A 20,028-nucleotide genomic window follows, 5' to 3' on the forward strand; every position below is an offset into this window, starting at 1 on the left:
ATTAGGAAACTGACAGCCAGAGCCCTTAGTAATGTGTCCCAGGTTACCTAGCTAATTGGTAGCAAAATCAGAGTTCAATTTGCTTTTATATGATGCCAGAATCAAACTCCTGTAACCAAAGACACTAAACCCACACCTGTGGTTTATAAGCAAAAATGCAAAAGCTTGGTTTCTTTTCCCCAGAAATTCTGCCACTTGATTGTGTTCGTGTCTACATTCTGTTTTTCCATTTCTCCTTCTTCTGTTGGTCATTTGAAAAAACGTCATTCAGATTCTGGATATTAAGTGTCTGATTTCAGACACGTTCAGCATCTGAACAGTTCACTGCTTTCCTACAGGGCGTGGCCTCAGATTTCCCTCCATAGAATAAATTTGTCCTTTCAGCCCTGGGCTTCAGATCTGCCTACTGCCAGCTCCTTCCTTATTGTTTTATTCTCTGCAGCCCACGCTTTGTTTCCCCTCTGCTGGATTCCTTAGCATTTCCTTAGAGAAGCTAACAATACATTAAAACTATCATAAGCACTCAGTGTTTAGCACAGGCTGCATACTGCGCAGGTATTCAGTAAAGTTCCTCCAGAAAACTCTATCGTGTTGTCATGAGTTCATATATTAAAGTATGGCTTATCGATGTGCCGCAAATGATAATTTGATCAAAGCAGACAATTAGAGGATATTATAGCCCAACCAAAAGATTTTTTCAGGACATAAATGTCTTAATTTGAAATATGTGCTGCATGAGAAAATCTCTAATGGGGCAGTAAAACCTGCAAATCACTCCTGCGCCTTCTGCAGATGACAAGCAGCAGCCTGCAAAGGCCCCTCAGCCAGGAATTGCACCTCAGACAGGAAAGGCTGACTTTGGCCTTGACCGTCTGATCTCTAGAAGACTCTGTAATAACCCCTTCCTCAGATAATCAGAAAAACCGAAACATACTGAAACTCTCAGGGGTGATGCGAAAGATTTTTGGACCATGAAACTTTTACACCGAGTGGCCTCCTTCAAACAGTTTTGTTTTGGAGTTCCCGTTGTGGCGCAGGGGTTAACGAATCCGACTAGGAACCATGAGGTTGCGGGTTCGATCCCTGGCCTTGCTCAGTGGGTTAAGGATCCGGCGTTGCCGTGAGCTGTGGTGTAGGTCACAGATATGGTTCGGATCCCACGTTGCTGTGGCTCTGGAGTAGGCTGGTGGCTACGGCTCCGATTAGACCCCTAGCCTGGGAACCTCCATATGCTGCAGGAGCAGCCCTAGAAAAGGCAAAAAGACCTCCCCCCAACAAAAAAAAAAAAAAAAAAGTTTTGTTTTGGACTATTCTCTAAGAAACAGGCCCTCCTGTGTGCTCAAGGCAAGTCTATCTCTGGTTCGAGCAGTCCTTCTTGCTATTTATTTATTTGTGGCTGGCAGGCACATTTGGTTCATAAAGTGTGTCTCCTGCACAGAAATGCTGGCTGCCATTCTCATCCACTCTGCTAACTGTGTCATTCATCCTTATCAGCCCTCAGCAGCTGTCTGGCTAATGTGGGGCTTTTCCAGAGGCACTTCTCAGACACTAATGTGAATAGAATCAGCATCAAATCTCGTTGAGATGCAAATTCTGAATCAATAGTTCTGGGAGGTGGGGGAGACCCCCCTTGAGGCTGCCTTTCTAACAAGCTCCCAAACGACACTGCTGTTGGACCCCCACTTCGAGGAGCAAGGGTATATGAATGGATTTTTGTTTGTCCTTTCTGATAAATACTATAGCGCCAATGAAACAAGCAAGCAATTGAACCGTGCTAACAATGAAATAATCGCCCAAGCAAAACTGGCGTGTGAATAAAACTGGGACCTTTAATTTATGGGCTTATTCGTGCCAAATAATTGTCACAGGGCTTACCTTTTGTTTTTTCATTTGGACCTAGGGCTCTCCAGGACCTCCAGGACTCCCTGGTCCCAAAGGCATAAGGGTTAGTAGTGCAACCAGTCCCTGCTGATTGTTCGCTGAAAATGCTTTTTTTGAAAAGAATTCTGCCCTGGAAAAGTGATACAGATGTCACAAAGGAGTACGTTGTATATCATACATTTCTATCAATGAAGTTCAAGGACAGGTAAAACTAGTCCATCATGGTAGAAGTCAAAATAGTGGTTATGATGTTGGGGGTAGGTATGAATTGACCAGGAAAGGGAGTGATGGAGAGATTCTGTGTCAGGATGCAGAATTTCCAATAGGTGATGTGATTGTACATAAGTGTTCTTCAACCTGTTTGTGGAAGTCTTTTATTATATGCAAATCATACCTTAAAAATATGTTCAAAAGAGCCCAAAACAATCTTGAGCATTTTTTGTTTGTTTGTTTTGCTTTTTAGGGCTGCATCCATGGCATATGGAGGTTCCCGGGGTAGGGGTATGAATCGGAGCTGTAGCTACCTACCCCAGAGCCACAGCAACGCCAGATCTGAGCCACGTCTGTGATCTACACCACAGCTCATGGCAATGGCGGATCCTTAACCCACTGAAGGAGGGCAGGGATCGAACCCGCAACCTCATGGTTCCTAGTCAGATTCGTTTCTGCTGCGCCACGACGGGAACTCCTTAAACATTTATTTAAGAGTTATATAAGTGTAGGAGTTCGTGTTGTGGCTCAGCAGGTTAAGAACCCAACATAGTGTCCGTGAGGATTGGGGTTGGATCCCTGGCCTTGCTCAGTGGGTTAAGGATCCGGTGTTGCCACAAGCTTTGGTGTAGTTCATAGATGTGGCTCTGATCTGGTGTTGCTGTGGCTGTGATGTAGGTCGGCAGCTGTGGCTCCAGTTCTGCTGGAAACTTCCATATGCTGCAGGTGTGGCTGTAAAAAAAAAAAAAAAAAAATTATACAAATGTAAAATTTACAAATGTTTGTTGTGACTTTTTCTGTTTTTCCAATAATTTTTAGCCATTCCCAATTATAGTTACGGGGTGGGGTTATTGGAATGGTAAATCACTTTTTTAATTTATAGATTGAACATTTTTAAAGAGTTTTTTCTTTCCACCCTTCCCCTTTTCTATGTCTTTAGGGAATAACTGGATTACCAGGATTTTCAGGTCCTCCCGGACTTCCAGTAAGTAAGGCAAAAAAAATGTGTAAGTGGAATTAGAAGTAAGCTCATTTTAATAAAGCTGTTAAGCAGTAGCACAAGAAAATGGGTGCTGATAGATTTACTACTGATGTGTGATGAAACTGTCAGAGCAGAATCACATAGTGTAATAGAGTGTGGATTATAGGATGTGCAAGTCAAATTGTATTTCCTAAAATACAAGCACAATAGATGGAATAGGTTGGGATAAGATGGAATGGGATGGGAAGGGAAGGGATGGGATAAACTAGACTAGACTAGACTAGAAGTTTCCATCGTGGTGCAGTAGAAACAAATCCGACTAGGAGCCCTGAGGTTGTGGGTTCAATCCCTGGCCTTGCTCAGTGGGTTAAGGATCCAGCGTTGCCGGGAGCTGTGGTGTAGGTCACAGACGCGGCTCAGGTCTTGAGTTGCTGTGGCTGTGACATAGGCCGGCAGCTGTAGCTCCGATTTGACCCCTAGCCTGGGAACCTCCATATGCCACAATTGCAGCCCTGAAAAGACAAAAAAAGACCAAAAAAAAAAAAAAAGAATAGAATAGAATAGAAGAGATGAAATCTCCTTAATAGCCAGGATAATAAAATAATAAAATTGTTACCTCCGTGCACTCTTCCCTATTCCCTTTTCTTTCCTTTCCCTTAGGGTAACACGGCAGGTTAACAGACTCATTTTATATAGACAAGACTTTTTTTTTTTTTAACCTAAAATAGCTGTATCTCACTTGATAAATTTTGGTTTTAATTACCCCATTTTATTTGCTGAGTTTTTTTTTTTAATTATTATCTAAAATAACTCATTGACTACTTAACCATTTAAATAACCATTTATATTTAAATAACTATTTAAATTAGCCTGTCTTTCCCCTTGCCCTGTGTTCTTCACTCCTTCCACGTAGGCCTGGGGCCTGATGGTGTCTCCTTTTTTGCTCTGTTTCTTAGGGCATCCCAGGCCATCCTGGACCTTACGGACTTGCTGGTTTGCCAGGATGCAATGGCTCTAAGGTATGTACATCTCACATAGAAGATGCTTTGCTAAAGGCAAAGTAGCAACGGGAGGGACTAGGCTTTCCTTGAAACATTCTTTTAGCCAGAACCAACGGTATATGTCTTCAGGGCAGAAATCTGTTGGTTTTCTTCTTCCTTTTTTCTTTATTTTCTTCTAGTTTTATTGACATATAATTGACATACAGCAATACAGAAGTCCAATGTGTACAGCATAAGGATTTGACTTATCTGTGTCGTGTAATGATTATCACAATAAGTTTAGCGAACCCCCATCATCTTATACAGACACAAAATTAAAGAAAGAAAAAAAAACCACTTGTGTGTGATGAGAACTCTTAGGATTTACTCTCTTAACGTTTATATGTAACATTCAGCCAGTGTTAAATTACATTTATCATGTTGCACATTCCTTCCCTAGTACTTATTTATTACCAGAAGTCTCTAGTTCCTTTGGGCTGCCTGCATCCAATTCCCCTGACTCCCACCCACCTTGCTTTCTGATTGTCTTTTCCAGAAGTTGTCTCATGTTCACCCACAAAAACATAACCAGGGGCTCAAATGCTTATTTTCATCTAAGGTCGTGAGTGTATACAGATCAGAAACTAAAGCTTGAGGAAGTTCCCACGGTGGCTCGTCAGTAACAGGCCCGACTAGCATCCATGAGGTTAAGGGTTTGACTCCTGGCCTCACTCAGTGGGTCAGGGATCCAGCATTGCTGTGAGCTGTGGTGTAGGTTGCAGACTCAGCTTGGATCTTGAGTTGCTGTGGCCATGGTGTAGGCCAGCAGCTGTAGCTCCGATTAGACCCTTAGCCTGTGAACTTACATATGCCACACGTGCAGCCCTAAAAAGAAAAAAAGAAAAAGAAACTAAAGCTTGAAATGGAAAACTGGTCTTTGGAAAAGAATGACGGAGCTTTTCGATATTTCATTGCTGTTTCCTGCATTTCCCTTCTCTTTGGAATAGTAGCCATGCAAGGACTAATTACCAAAGTTTCAAGGAAGCAGCAATTTAAAGGTTCTTGGCACAATTAGACTTTTGCCATGTATGCATAATTTGAGAAGCAGTGGGTGCTAATCTTGTTTTCAATTAAGATAATGGTTTTCTGATCTTCAGCCTCACGACCCAGTAGCCATAAGGAATTTGGGTTCCTTTGACCAGACTTACCACTGCAGGGCTGGAGACGAGAAAACAGGGAAATTACCTCAATGGGCTATTCTAGAACAACTAAACAGAATGATAAGCTTTGTCTGTCTTCCAGGGTGAGCAAGGGTTTCCAGGACTTCCAGGAACACCAGGCCACCCAGGGATCCCGGTAGGTTTATATCTCTAACTCCTCATCAAAGACATATATGCGGAGTTCCCGTCGTGGTGCAGTGGTTAACAAATCCGACTAGGAACCATGAGGTGGCGGGTTCGGTCCCTGCCCTTGCTCAGTGGGTTAACGATCCGGCGTTGCCGTGAGCTGTGGTGTAGGTTGCAGACGCGGCTCGGATGCCGCATTGCTGTAGCTCTGGCGCAGGCTGGTGGCTACAGCTCCGATTCAACCCCTAGCCTGGGGACCTCCATATGCCGCGGGAGCGGCCCAAGAAATAGCAACAACAACAACAACAACAATAACAACAACAACAAAAGACAAAAAAAAAAGACATATATGCAGTTATAAGGAGTTTCCTTTGGAATGACCAGGTACAGCAATCTGTCATGACCTTGAAGAAGTTCACGGTCGCCAACAGTAGACAATCGACGATGGAGACATGAATGAATAAATGCACTGAGGTTTGCACTTTGAGACTTGGTTGTGCTTGTAAGACGCGGACGTGAAGACCTGAAATGATCGGGGGAGACACGTGGGTGATGGTGACTCAAGGAGTTGGGAGGGTGGAGAAAGGGGCCTTCAACCTGGGACTTAGCTCCATCCACGTCAAGGAGAACGGGATGTGTCAGTTAAGGAGAATAAGTCTACAAAGGAGGAAGGGCCCTCGTGGTAGAAGCAAACCAGGAGGAGTTATTCTGGAAGCCCAGGAAAGATATTGTTAAGTAATGAAAATGCAGCTGAGTACATCTGTCCATCTCCTGGGCCTCGTTGGATGATTCCTGAATCCAGCAGCATCCCATCTGCATCCAGCCATAGATTAGAAAGGTTTTTAAAGGCAGAGAGGGAGTGGAAACCATGACGGTATTAGCAAAGAATGCATTGTTTTATTCGCAAAGAAGGTCTTGTCTCCTAAGGGGAACCGAAGGGGCTGTTGGGTGGAATATCTTATTAGTGCTGACCAGACATTTCCAGGTTAGCTGGTCAAAGGTCACATTCCTGGGGCAGGTGGAAAGTGTAGTTTGGGAGTTCCCGTCGTGGCACAGTGGTTAACGAATCTGACTAGGAACCATGAGGTTTCAGGGTTTGATCCTTGGCCTTGCTCAGTGGGTTAAGGATCCAGTGTTGCCGTGAGCTGTGGTGTAGGTCACAGACGCGGCTCAGATCCTGTGTTGCTGTGGCTGTGGCATAGGCTGGCGGCTACAGCTCCAATTCGACCCCTAGCCTGGGAACCTCCATATGCCGAGGGAGCGGCCCAAGAAATGGCAAAAAGACCAAAAGAAAAAGAAAAAGAAAAAAAGAAAGTGTAGCTTGGTTAGATATTAAGTCTAAATCTTGGTTTCCTTCTGTGGGCCTACCATGAGTGACTCCATTTTGGACTATTGTCTCCCCTTTTTTTCTTTTTTAAAATTTTGTTCGTTTTTGTCTTTTGAGGGCCACACCCTTGGCACATGGAAGTTCCCAAGCTAAGGATCAAATTGGAGTTGCAGCTGCCGGCCTATGCCAGAGCCACAGCAACATGGGATCTGAACCGTGTCTGTAACCTACACCACAGCTCATGGCAACGCTGGATCCTTATCCCACTACGTAAAGCCAGGGATTGAACCCACGTCCTCATTCATGGATACTAGTCGGGTTTGTTACCACTGAGCCATAACAGGACCTCCTGTGGCCTCCTTTTTAATTTTTAGTAAAGGGCAGTGGCAGACAGCTGCCTAGTGGTGTTAAGAAGTCCAGTAAAACAAGAGCTAGTGTTTTGCCATTGATTTTGGTAACATCGAAGCCAGACTTTTGCATGACAGATAGGAGCAGGAAGTCTGGGGAATAAGTGGGAGATGAAGGAAGTAGGTAATTTGTAGATGATCTGAAAGCTGGATTAAGGCAGTATTGGGCGGGTGCATTTAGGGGAACACTTTGTTTAAATAAGAAAACCTGAACACGTTTAAAAGTTAGTGATAGGTACACAGCAGGGAGAGAACAACAAAGCAGGGAGGTAGCATATTTGATTTGCCTCTAATTGTTAATATGCCTCTGTTTTCTCTAGGGTGCCATGGGTTTGAAAGGAGAAAAGGTGAGTTATTTGTGGCAAGTTATTGTTGAACAGTCTCTAATTGCATATATGAAAGGGACTTTTATTAAATCACAAGATGTAAAGAAGTACAAATGAGGTTTCGTAACTAATTCAAAAACCGCAATAATTAGGACATATTTATTCCTATTGAACAACTTCTTCTCATCGTAAATATGTCTTAAGGAATATAAGCTTTCTATCCTCCTGTAGGAAAATAAGATGTGGGAAAAGAGAATTTGACCTTATGCTCAAGGCTCCAGATTCTAGATCAGGAATTGACACTCACCGTGGTATCTTGGAAAATGGTTTTTCTTGTATCTTTCTTCCCTCCACAGTAAATGGTCAGTTTTAGAAAATATGAGAATGCTTGGAAGGCTTCCAAATGGAATAACTAAATAAGCCTCGAGCATTACTCTAAGTATATATCCTGGAAAGCACTTTATCCTTGAAGCAGGATGACCTTGAATAACCATTTAAAGGAGGTTTGGGAGTTCCCATTGTGGCTCAGTGGTGAACGAATCCAACTAGGAATCACGAGGTCTCAGGTTCGATCCTTGGCCTTGCTCAGGGGGTTAAGGATCCGGCGTTGCCGTGAGCTGTGGTGTAGGTTGCAGATGCGGCTCGGATCCCGCATTGCTGTGGCTCTGGCGTAGGCTGGTGGCTACAGCTCTGATTCGACCCCTAGCCTGGGAACCTCCATATGCCACGGGAAGCGGCGCTAGAAAAGGCAAAGAGACAAAAAAAGACAAAAAAATAAAAATTTAAAAAAAAAAGGAGTTTGAAGGCATAGCCTTGTTTATGTTTGATGAGTATCTTTGCTTTCAAGGGCACTCCTGCTGCAGGAGAAGGCGTCGACCTTGATGGAAAAGGTGACCCCGGGGTACCAGGAGCTCCGGGATTCCAGGTACAGCACTTCCGAGAAGATACTTATCATTATCAATCTGTGTCCCTCTCCATTCATCTTTTTTCCTTCTTCTTGCCCTCTCGCTCTCCCCTTCCCCCGAACCTCTTTCTTACTCTCTCAAGCCTTTTACACAGACATTCGTATTTCTTCTATTTACCTCATTTTATTCTAAAACATCTACTTCATTATAAGAAACCACATTAAACTCATATAAAGAGATGCTTTTACACCTATATTTTTAAATCTCTTCTTAATTCTCAGTCATCGAAGCTTTCTTAAATATGAGGAGGTGTCTTCAAGGCATGGTTATGTGTCGCTTCCTCTGTATTTGTTGAAACCCAAGATAGGTTTATATCACACATTGAACTCAAGCTAAAACTATAATATTAAATAATGGCTCCATGGTCAAGTGTGCATGATAGTAACATTTTATTTGAATGCATCTTTCTCCTAAAGAATAGTTTGCTTTCTGATCTATTATGTATGTAGCCTGAGGGTGATCTGGAATAGACACAAAGAAACAGCTATCTGGAGGAGGGGGGCAGGCTATGTGTGCTTTACTTTGTGATTCAAAAGGACCTTTCTGTAAACCTAAGTCACACGTACTGACGTGCAGGTTAATTAACCAGAACCATTTTAATTTAATTCAGAAGTACATGTGGAAATTCCCGGGCCGAGATTGGTACTTGCCTGAGTGAGTCAAAGAGTGTGAGTGAAGGTTGTTGAATATCTGGATAGTAAGCCATTCCAGCTGATGGTGAGCTGCAAAGCTGAGGAAGGATGCGACTAGGAACCATTGGAGACCAGATACAGAATATCACGGCTCTTGGCTTTTGGTTTAGGAAACATTTAAGGGGCCAGATGCTGAAGGCAAGGCATCCAGTAAGAGGAGATGGTGGCAATCTCAGACTATGGGTGTATCATTTATTAAATATACACTGCAGGTGGGCCGTGTTCTACACTGTGTTACTGCTGAAGATGCAACAGGAGGACCTTCGGTTGTACAAGAAATCCTTATTACCTGCCGATTAGGTACCAGGGCCTATTTAGGCTCTGGGGATACCATGGTGCCCAAATCCCAAAAAAAGAGTTTAACAAAAAAAACTCTTGGAGTTCCCTTTGTGGCTCGGCAGTTAACAAACCTGATTAAGATCCATAAGGATATGGATTCGATCCCTGGCCTTGTTCAGTAGGTTAAGGATCCAGAGTTGTTGTGAGCCGTGGTGTAGGTTGCAGACGCAGCTTGGATCCCAAGTTGCTGTGGCTGCAGCGTAAGCCAGCAGCTGCTGCTCCAATTCAACCTCTAGCCTAGAAACTTCCATATGCTGCAGGTGTGGCCCTAAAAAGCAAAAACAAAACAAAAACAAAAACAAAAAACACAAAACTTCTCATGTTGCTTACATTCTAGAAGGAGAAAATATTTTTGTTTTGTTTTGTTTTTCTGTCTTTTTGCCATTTCTTGGGCCGCTGCCGCAGCATATGGAGGGGTCCCAGGCTAGGGGTCTAATCGGAGCTGTAGCCACCGGCCTACGCCAGAGCCACAGCAATGTGGGATCCGAGCCGCATCTGTGACCTACCCCACAGCTCACGGCAACGCCGGATACTTAACCCACTGAGCAAGGCCAGGCATCGAACTTGCAACCTCATGGTTCCTAGTCGGATTTGTTAACCACTGAGCCATGACGGGAACTCCAGAGAAAATATTTTTAAATGTACATTAGGGAGTGTATGTTGTGATAGGGAGGAATAAATGCCAGGAAGGAAAATAATGCAGAGTCAGGGGACAGGGAGGGTCAAGGTTGGAAGCCACAGGCCTGTGGCTTTAGATTGGATGGGCAGAAAGTCCCTCTGGAAAGGATAACATTTGTATAAAGATAAGGAAACGGAGAGGAAGTGAGTCCTAGGGCTATCCGGGGAAAGAGGATGCTAGGCAGAGGGGGAGCAGGTGGAAGGAAGCCCCCAGACGGAACCAGCGTGCTTGGCCAAAGAGAGGGAGAGAAGCACCCTTTCTAAAAACTTTAAAACCCTTCTAAAGTAAAGCAACTGCTTTGGTCATTCTTCTGGAAATGGTACCATGAGGATGGTCCTGGTAGCCTGTTAGGCACGGAAACACATGTGACACATGGCCTCTGTTGAAATGAACTGCAGCCATAAATAAGAATGATTACCCTCTGACTTTATTCAAATAGTTTAATGCATTTAACTCATGGACATTATCCTTCAGTGAGAAGTAAATTTAAACTTACTCTTATTCTCTTAATTTAAAGGGTTTGCCAGGCCTCCCAGGTTTCCCTGGACCCGTTGGTCCACCTGGTCCCCCAGGATTCTTTGTGAGTATGAAGCCATCATTGTTTTAGACATGGTAACTAGTAAAAGAACTACAGCTAAAAATTGTGAACAGACTTTTAGGTTTGGTGCCTTGCCTACTGTAATTTTAACTGATGGATTTTTCTAGGGCTTCCCAGGAGCCACGGGACCCCCAGGACCTAAGGTAGATTACTGTTCATATGTTGTATCAACCAGGACATCCTAACCAGTCAAAAGCCAGGCCTGATCTGATTCCACATGTGGGTACCTCTCCGGAACTCACAAAAATGCCCAGCATGGGAGTGAGCATGGCTCAGGGCTCTGCGCCTCTTACCTCTCTTCTCTCTGAACTTCAGTAACTTGATATTTGATACGAAGAATCTTAATTCAATTATAAGGGCAAGGATTCCCAGGGCATAGGTTTCCATTTCTGATAACCCTACTCATCACCCAACACTTTATCCTATACTAAATCCCATCCTGTACTGTATTTTTGTACCAGGCTGCTTCCCAGACCAATCTGATCTTTTGCTAGGCAATAAAGATGACTAGTCATGTACTTGTTAAACATGTCTTTCTATTTAAAAAGCCCACCGTGAGCACCAGGGAAGGAAAAAACCTTTTTCCTCCGTGTTCTTGGGTTCAATGACTGGGTTAACAGGAGAAAGATTTATTTCATGTGCAGACCTCACAGAAATGAAATAAAAACCCCAAAGAGGCAGTCAGACCCCGAGGCTTGTATAACCATTTTAACAAAGGGTGGTCAGTTTGTGGAGGAGTGATAAGATGAGGGAAAAGGGTTTTGAGCTTCTGGGGGCAGCAGAGTGTGGGCAGGTAAATATATGGGGGAACCAATGGAAGATGAGGGTTATTGCAGAAAGGTTTCGTTTGTGCAGATTTAAGTTGGTGCTGTCTGCAGTGATAAGAGTTGACTTCTGATTACAAGAAAGGGGAAAGGGTGACCCTTTCACAAAGAGAAACTTAATGCCCTGTCTTAAGGCAGATAAGCAGAGAGAAAAGTCCTTTTTCTGCGTTTGCTTTTTCTCAGTTGCCTTCAGCTCAAAATAATCCTTCTGCCAGAGTGGTATATTTTGGGGTGGCATAGTCTGATCCCTTTCATTTGTTTAAGGAAGAAAATGTTGAGCAAGGTTGAGCCCCACCAGGAACTTAGTACTAAACACCCAGGAATTAGTACTAAGTTAGTATCTCTTACTTACTATCAGGCAGCCTTTGTGTAGGGTACTTCCCAAGTTGTGTTCATATTTATTATTTCACTGATAGGTGCACCCCCCCATGAGATGAACAGGCCAAGTTAAGTGAATCATCAAATAGTCATTGGCAGAGCTGAGGTTTTAAAGTCTTTTGATTCCTCATATTGAACTTTTCTCTACAGTTGGTGACCTACTGGGGGAAAAATCTGCAAACTCAAGAACAAAAAAGCCAGGAGACACTTTGGTTGAAATGATAGGTTGGCCGTCATTAGAGACGAGAGACTGGTTACATTAGATTTATCTCATGTCATTAACTTACTAGGGAAGTCAGGTGGCTTGAATTCTAGTCTTAGCTTCTCTATTAAGATTTGAATTTCAGAATCCTGAAGTTCAGCTATGCATCCTTCTTATTGTTAAGACGAGAAAACCTGGGCATCAGGAAGTTATGTAACCAACCAGCAGAATCAAAACTAGCTAGTGGCTAAGCCAGAAAAATGTCCTCCTAGCTCAGTTCATTCACCCACCCCACCCCATCTCATGCCATCACTTGTGTTAAGTGAACCCCATAAGCTTTCTGATTCAAGATCTCTACTTTTGAAAGAAACATATTGATACTCTATTACAAAAGAAATAGCTAAAATAGCTTTGATGATACTAACATGACCATTCTGTTACAAACACTGGAATTTTAATGGATTTAGACTGTACCTTCCTATTCATTAAAAAAATAATAATTTGGTGTTGTCTTTTCTTACAGGGTCACATGGGTGATAACGTGATAGGACAGAAAGGAGAACGGGTAATTTAAACACCATGGTTTATTTATGGGAAAGCTGTTTTAAGTTCCTTAGCAAAAACCTTCCACATTTTCTTCACTTAACTTACACGGAAACAAAAGCATTTGCTACGTGTCAAGTTTCACTTGCTTTATCTTCTTCCATAAGGACCAAAGAGGAAAAGTGGGTCTGTCAAGCACAGTGAAGGTGATGGTGTCTAGCTTTTTATTCCTGAGTGTATTTGTCTTTAGGGTGTAAAAGGATTAACGGGACCGCCCGGACCACCAGGGACAGTGATTGTGACACTCACCGGTCCAGATAACAGAACGGTAACCTTTCTATTTTATTTTTTATTATTAGGGTTGCACCTTCCTGTGAATGGGATGAGGTCCTTGTGATTCCTTTCCTCTTTTTCTTTATCTTTTTCTTTTTACGGCCACACCTGGGGCATATGGGGGTTCCCAGGCTAGGGGTCCAGCTGGGGCTGCAGCTGCAGGCCTGCACCACAGCCACAGCAACACGGGATCAGGGCCACATCTGTGACCTACGCCGCAGCTTGTGGCCACACTGGATCCTTAACCCACGAAGCGAGGCCAGGGGAGGATCCTGAGTCCTCATGGACACTATGTCGGGTTCCTAATGGGCTGAGCCACAGCGGGAACTCCACCCCTTTCCTCTTGCATACGTTGTCGCCTGGCCCAGCTCAGCCAGCCTGGGCCTCAGGATTTTATTCCTTCCCCATATTTCGCTCAAAAGCCTGAAATGGAGGAGATCCAAGACAGCAGCTTCCAAGGTTCTTGAAGGAAGAAACTAGGTCTAATGTTGCTCACCCTTCATCTCTGTCCCTTCTCATTGTTCCCGATATAAGGTGGGTGTTCAGTGAGCATTTTTTTTATAATGATTTTTATTTTTTCCATTGTAGCTGGTTTACAGTGTTCTGTCAATTTTCTACTATATAGCGTGGTGACCCAGTCACACATACATGTATACATTCTTTTTCTCACATTATCACGCTCCATCCTAAGTGACTAGAGATAGTTCCCAGTGCTCTACTGAGGAGCTCATTCTTTATCCATTCCAAAGGCCATAGTTTGCATTTATTAACCCCAAATTCCCAGTCCATCCCCCTTGACAATCACAAGTCTGTTCCTCATGTCCAGGATTTTCTTTTCTGTGGAAAGGTTCATTTGTGCCAAATATTAGATTCCAGATATAAGTGATATCATGTGGTATTTGTCTTTCTCTTTCTGACTGACTTCATTTAGGATGGAGTCTCTAGTTCCATCCTTGTTGCTGCAAATAGTAGTATTCTATTGTGTATATATACCACATCTTTTTTTTTATTCCTTTTTGTTTTGCTGTTTATTTTTTTTCTTTTTTTAATCACATCTGTAGTTATATAATGATCATAACAATCCAATTTTACAGGATTTCCATCCCATAACCCAAGCACATCCCCCCACCCCCAAAAACTGTCTCCTCTGGAGACCATAAGTTTTTCAATGTCTGTGAGTCTTAATCCATTCATCTGTCAGTGGACATTTGGGTTGTTTCCATGTCTTGGCTATTGTGAATAGGGCTGCAATGAACATGAGGGTGCATGTGTCTTTTTCAAGGAAAGTTTTGTACAAATGTATGCCCAAGAGTGGGATTGCTGGGTCATGTGGTAGTTCTATGTATAGGCTTCTAAGGTACCCAGTGAGCATTTTTGAATAAATGGTAACAAAATGGGTGTATGGGTCTGATCCGACTAGATAGTAATGACCTAAAGATATGGGTGGAGCATTACCATAATCAAATGGGACTTTTTTATTTTAATTTTTATTATAATATAGTTGATTTACAGTGTTGTGTCAATTTCTGCTGTACAGCATGGTGACCCAGTCATATATATATATACACACACATTCCTTTTCTCTGCTATCTTGCATCCCTGCCATTATAACCCAAGACAATGTGGCCTCCATCCCTCTCCAAGGAAACTCTGTTATTTTGACATTATTATTTGCTATTTCTTCCCACTGTGGGGTAGCTAGAAGGACCAGAAATGAAGTTGAATCAAAAGCTCAAAATAAATGAATCACAATATAACATACCAATCCTGGAGGCTAAGTTGATCCTGAAATGTCTGGGAGAGGGAATGGGGAGTGAGGGGAAAACTAACAATTTTTTTGTGGATTAACCAAGAGACATACATAAATCATCCTTCTCGTAAAACATAACGTTTTGTTAAATCATTTTGATAATAGCTTGATTATCATATAATTCACATACCATAATTTTTGCCTTTTTAAAGAATAAAATGCATGAGTTTTAGTTATAATCAGTTTTTGACAGTGTTATTGAGATATAATTCACATGCTATAAAATTCACCTATTTAGTGTACCATTCAAAAGCTTTTAGCATATTCAAAGAATTGTCTCCGACTAAATGCAATAAATGATAAAGGATATAAAGATTAAAAAAAGAAGAAAAATTGTATAAGTATCACCACATGCAATTTTAGAACATTTTCATTCCCCAAAAAGAAGCTCTTAGCCATCACTGTCTAATTAATTTTAACGATAGAAATTATCAAAAAAAAAAAAGCTAAGAAGAGTTAAAACAAAACATGGTGAAGTTTTATATAAATAAAAGTAATAACTCTCATTGAAAATTGAAAAAAATTGGTCTGAGGAGATAACTGAACTTTTCAGAGGTAAGCAACAAAAATAAAATTAATAAAGCCTAAAACTTCATTGGCCGAAAACTGATTGAAAAAAATCTTATCTTGATACAATCTTGATCTGGAAGATTTGATCTAGGGGAAAAATTGAGTTTGACAAATATGATGCCCTCAAGAGAAGACTCACATTGGGAAAAATATAATTTTTTTGAAAATTGTATTTTCAAACTATATGAAAAATATGAATAAAATGCAAAACAGCCCCAATTAATGAATCAAATCCTCTTTATAATGTTTACTCCAAAAATAATTGATCCCAGTGAAAATAATTTTAGTATATTAAAGATGAAGGTAAAATATATTGGAAATGAAATTATCGTGCTTATAGAAAACCAATTCAGTAATTAAACTGGTTTAATGTCGTTTGAGCTAAAAGATACTTTCTTATTCTTTTTCTTTTTTATTTATTTTTTGCTTTTCAGGGCCACACCTGCGGCACGTGGAAGTTCCCAGACTAGGGGTCAAATCCGAGCCTACCCTACAGCCACAGCAATGCAGGATCTGAGCCATGTCTGCAGCCTCCACCACAGGTCATGGCAACGCCAGATAGCTGACCCACTGAGCGAGCCCAGGGATCGAACCCGCATCCTCATGAATACTAGTCGGATTCATTTCCTCTTTGCCACAATGGGAACTCCAGAAAAGATACGTTCTCTTTTTTAAAAAGTTTGCGTATTTTTTTCAGCGGGTTCATAGGTGTAAAATTGTAAATGTGAAAAGTGATATGCTTTGTTAACAGGAGGTGGTATGTAAGTAGTTTGAAAAGCCAGTTCATTGAACAGATAAGAGGATTTTTCAAAGTAGAGCCAGTGATATTGGATTTGATCTGTTTGTAATGACCTTGACTTGTTTTTGTGACAGGAGCTCAAGGGGGAGAAGGGAGAGCGTGGAGCTATGGGCCCGTCAGGACCCCCTGGACCCTCGGTAGGTCACTTAGAACCGTCTCGTTCCTTTGAAACAATAAGCAGAAGCTTAGAGCATATTTTGATGTATGATCTACCTTTAAATTTTTTTTTTGTCTTTTTGCCTTTTCTAGGGCTGCTCCCGCAGCATATGGAGGTTCCCAGGCTAGGGGTCGAATCGGAGCTGTAGCTGCCAGCCTACGCCAGAGCCACAGCAACGTGGGATCCGAGCCACATCTGCAACCTACACCCCAGCTCACGGCAACGCCGGATCCTTAACCCACTGAGCAAGGCCAAGGATCGAACCCGCAACTTCGTGGTTCCTAGTCGGATTCATTAACCACTGCGCCACGACGGGAACTCCCCTTTAAATCATAATATTAGCTAAAGCAGGACAGTCTTATGCCTCAGAGGTCATGAATACTAGAGTTGTTTTATGCCACTTCTAGCTGAAATCCTGGCACTGTTTCACATGCACCCAGTGTCACTCATCTTATGATTTATCTTCAGCATCTGGTTTTTTAGCAACTGTTTTGTTTTTGTTTTGTTTTGTCTTTTTTTTAGGGCCTCACCTGTGGCATAAGGATGTTCCCAGGTCGAATCGGAGCTCTAGCTGCCGGCCACAGCCACGGCCACAGCCACAGCCACAGCCACAGCCATAGTAACTCGGGATCCAAGCCATGTCTATGACCTATACCACAGCTCATGGCAACGCCAGATCCTTAACCCACTTCAAGGCCAGGGATCGAACCTGCAACCTCATGGATACTAGTGGGGTCTTTTAACTACTGAGCTATATGGGAATTCCTAGCATCTGTTTTTAAATTAATATTTGTAAACAAGATTTCCTCTTAGCCCATCATTTCAAAATTTTTAGCTGAAGTGAAAATTTAATAAAAATCAATATGTCAAAAATCAATAACCTATAAAACTTGACCTCACTCTCCTTAAAACAGGGGCCACCTGGAGAATCATATGGATCTGAAAAAGGTGTTCCTGGAGAACCAGGTCCGCAGGTAAGTTTGGAAATTCAAGGTCATGTGCAGCCTAAATTAGTCAGTAGTAGGTACTCTTTAGGTGATACGTATAAGATGCTTGACTCAAACTAGTTTAGGCTTTTTTTTTTTTAATTTTTTAAAAATTTGGGCGGTGGAATTTGCTTGGTCAAGTACCTGAGAAGTTCAAGACTAAAACAGGCTTCAAGAACTTCAGAGCCTGAAATGATGCGAGCAGGTCTCTGTCCATTTCGCTTCTATTCCTCTCTGCGTATCAGCCTCATTCTCTTCTTTGTCAAATCACCTTCATCTGTGGCAAGGGTGATGGAGAGAAAGAGGAGGATGTAGAAGCATCAGGGGCTCAGTCTCCCACCCAACTCTATTTTGCAAAGGTTCAAACATGTATAGAGTTAAAAAACTCTAAGAACAGTATATTTTTTTCTCAGAAAAAATTCAACTAGTACGATTTTTATCACAGAAGGTACATACATGTACATTGTTTAAAAAGGCTAAGAAATATATATTTTTGCTAGGAAAAAATATTAACCAAATATGATTTTTAATTTTATCACAGAGGGTACATACCATCATAGCTAATCCTAAAGCCCTGTCTGTTTGAATGCTGCCAAGCACCTTTCATACATATATTTAAATGTAAGCAAATCTGGGGTTCCGGAAATTGCCAACATATTAAATAAATTGGCTGTGATCACCTCCCCCTTTCTGAGTTTTCCTGTTCATGTCTCTGCTCAGTGTTTCCTTGATTTTTCTTTCCAAGCTTGGATGCTCGATGTTAACTCTAGTTCAAGCTTAGCTCTTAATTTCCTCTCCTCCTTCCACTGACCCTCCCTCATTTCCCGTTCCGACTGGCTTCTTCCTTCCCTGGCAAGAGAAGGTCATCACTTGTTCTGTGATGAATAGTTTTTCCTTCTCGTACCTCAGGGGAACTTCAGTCAGGCTTTCTTGCCTGATGTCAAGAGAGGATCGTATCATTGTAGTTTGCCATGTCTATTAAAATGATCCAGATTTTTTAAATGATGTGTTTTTGTTTTGCTTTTGTTTTAGGGAAAGCCTGGAAAAGATGGTGCCCCTGGTTTCCCTGGCACCGAGGTAAAGATGTGACTTGGCCCATGGATGTGGTGAAAGTGTTGGTTCTACTAGATGGAGAAGGGTTTTTGAGAGTTGCTCAGCAGTTTTCAGCTAAGAAAAAGCATATCGTATTTAAAAATTCCTTTTGAGAATCATAGTGGTACACCCTCACTGTGGAGAGACATCATCTGAGCACTTTTTTTTAAAAAAAGGAAATTTAAAACCTACTGCTTCCTGCAAAAGAAATTGATTATCTGTGTGTCTTTTGACCCCACTCTCTTTGCTCCTTTCCTTTTTGGCCATGCCCATGGCATGCGGAAGTTCCTGGACCGGGGATCAAACCTGCACCACAGCAGTGACAAAGTCGGATCCTTAACCCGCTGAGCCACCATCTTTGCTCTTTTCTTTAGGGAGCCAAAGGCAGCAGGGGCTTCCCTGGGTTAACAGGTGAAGATGGCATTAAGGTAATTCCCTTCCTAACATCTATTGTCAGCTTTTTTTCACTGGTTGGGTTTGGCCACCCTTTCCCCACCACATCCTGAAACCAGGTACAAGGAATTGCAATCAGAGTTTACTAAAATCCTTTTGCAAATTATCATTCTAAGAGAAGTAAGTCAGACCGAGAAAGACACATCTCACATGAGATCACTAATATGTGGAATCTAATTAAAAAATGATACAAAAGAAGTTACAAAACAGAAGCAAACTCAAAGATTGCAAAACTGAACTTATGATTACCAAAAGGGAAACGCTGCAAGGAGGGATAAATGGGGAGGTTGGAAATGCAATATACACCCTACTGTGTATGAAATGGATGAGCAACAAGGACCTACTCTAGAGCATGGGGAGGTCCACTCAGTACCATGTAATAACCTATGTGGGAAAAGAATCTGAAAAGGAATGGGCATATGTGTATGTATAACTGATTTACTTTGCTATACGCCTGGAACTAACACAACTTTTTAAGTCAGTAATACTCCAATAAAATTTATTTTTTAAAAAAGGAAGAAGAAGAAATGAGAAATGTGGCAATTTTATGTAAGCACTCAAAGGGCATCTTGTGGGAATGATATCAGACTTGTTTTGTGTGGTACAAGCTGGCTGATTTGGAACCAGTGAGATTTCAGCTCTCCAGAGGGTGGGAGTTGGAAAAAGCCTGGGATTGTAGGGAGTTTCAGGTCATCGGAAGTCAAGATAGGTTGGACCCCAGGAGTCTCCACCTGGCTCACAATGTACTGAAAAGCCATCATGAGTTAACCGTGAGCCGTATTCCCCATCATTTGTTTCTGACAACACATTACAGACACTTTCACGTAATTTGCATACGTAGGTGTATGTGCAGATTGAAGATTTTCACCCTATAATAAAAGTACTTCCAGTAGAATTCTGAAATGGTCTCGAGTAGGTAAGAAAGGACGTTGACTACAGTTGGGACACAGGGAATTTCCTACAACGCACAGCCTAGTTCTCCTGTGCCTCCAGTCTGGGAGATTGCCATCTTGGGCAATGGCGTGAATATTCTTTGAAGGGAGTGATGCAGAAGGAACGTGGAGAACCACTAAAACAACAGCCACTTCTTGCAGATCTTGTAGAGAGGATTCTTGACTCTGATATGGCCTTCCAGGAAGATAACCAAAA

General features: G+C 42.1%; 1 protein-coding gene across 1 annotated transcript in view; it reads left to right on the forward strand.

Moving 5' to 3' along the window:
- Positions 1-20,028, forward strand: part of COL4A3 (collagen type IV alpha 3 chain) — a 148,404-nt gene that overhangs the window by 73,788 nt on the left and 54,588 nt on the right. Inside the window, exons 4-17 of the mRNA XM_047773664.1 lie at positions 1,901-1,945; positions 3,032-3,076; positions 4,030-4,092; positions 5,356-5,409; positions 7,454-7,480; positions 8,307-8,384; positions 10,652-10,714; positions 10,840-10,875; positions 12,660-12,701; positions 12,930-13,007; positions 16,266-16,328; positions 17,263-17,322; positions 18,367-18,411; positions 18,801-18,854. Of these exons, the coding sequence (XP_047629620.1) occupies positions 1,901-1,945; positions 3,032-3,076; positions 4,030-4,092; positions 5,356-5,409; positions 7,454-7,480; positions 8,307-8,384; positions 10,652-10,714; positions 10,840-10,875; positions 12,660-12,701; positions 12,930-13,007; positions 16,266-16,328; positions 17,263-17,322; positions 18,367-18,411; positions 18,801-18,854 (753 nt within the window). The remainder of the gene's footprint in view (positions 1-1,900; positions 1,946-3,031; positions 3,077-4,029; positions 4,093-5,355; positions 5,410-7,453; positions 7,481-8,306; positions 8,385-10,651; positions 10,715-10,839; positions 10,876-12,659; positions 12,702-12,929; positions 13,008-16,265; positions 16,329-17,262; positions 17,323-18,366; positions 18,412-18,800; positions 18,855-20,028) is intronic.

The sequence above is a fragment of the Phacochoerus africanus genome, chromosome 3, assembly GCF_016906955.1.
Source record: "Phacochoerus africanus isolate WHEZ1 chromosome 3, ROS_Pafr_v1, whole genome shotgun sequence".
In the NCBI taxonomy this organism is placed as follows: Eukaryota; Metazoa; Chordata; class Mammalia; order Artiodactyla; family Suidae; genus Phacochoerus; species Phacochoerus africanus.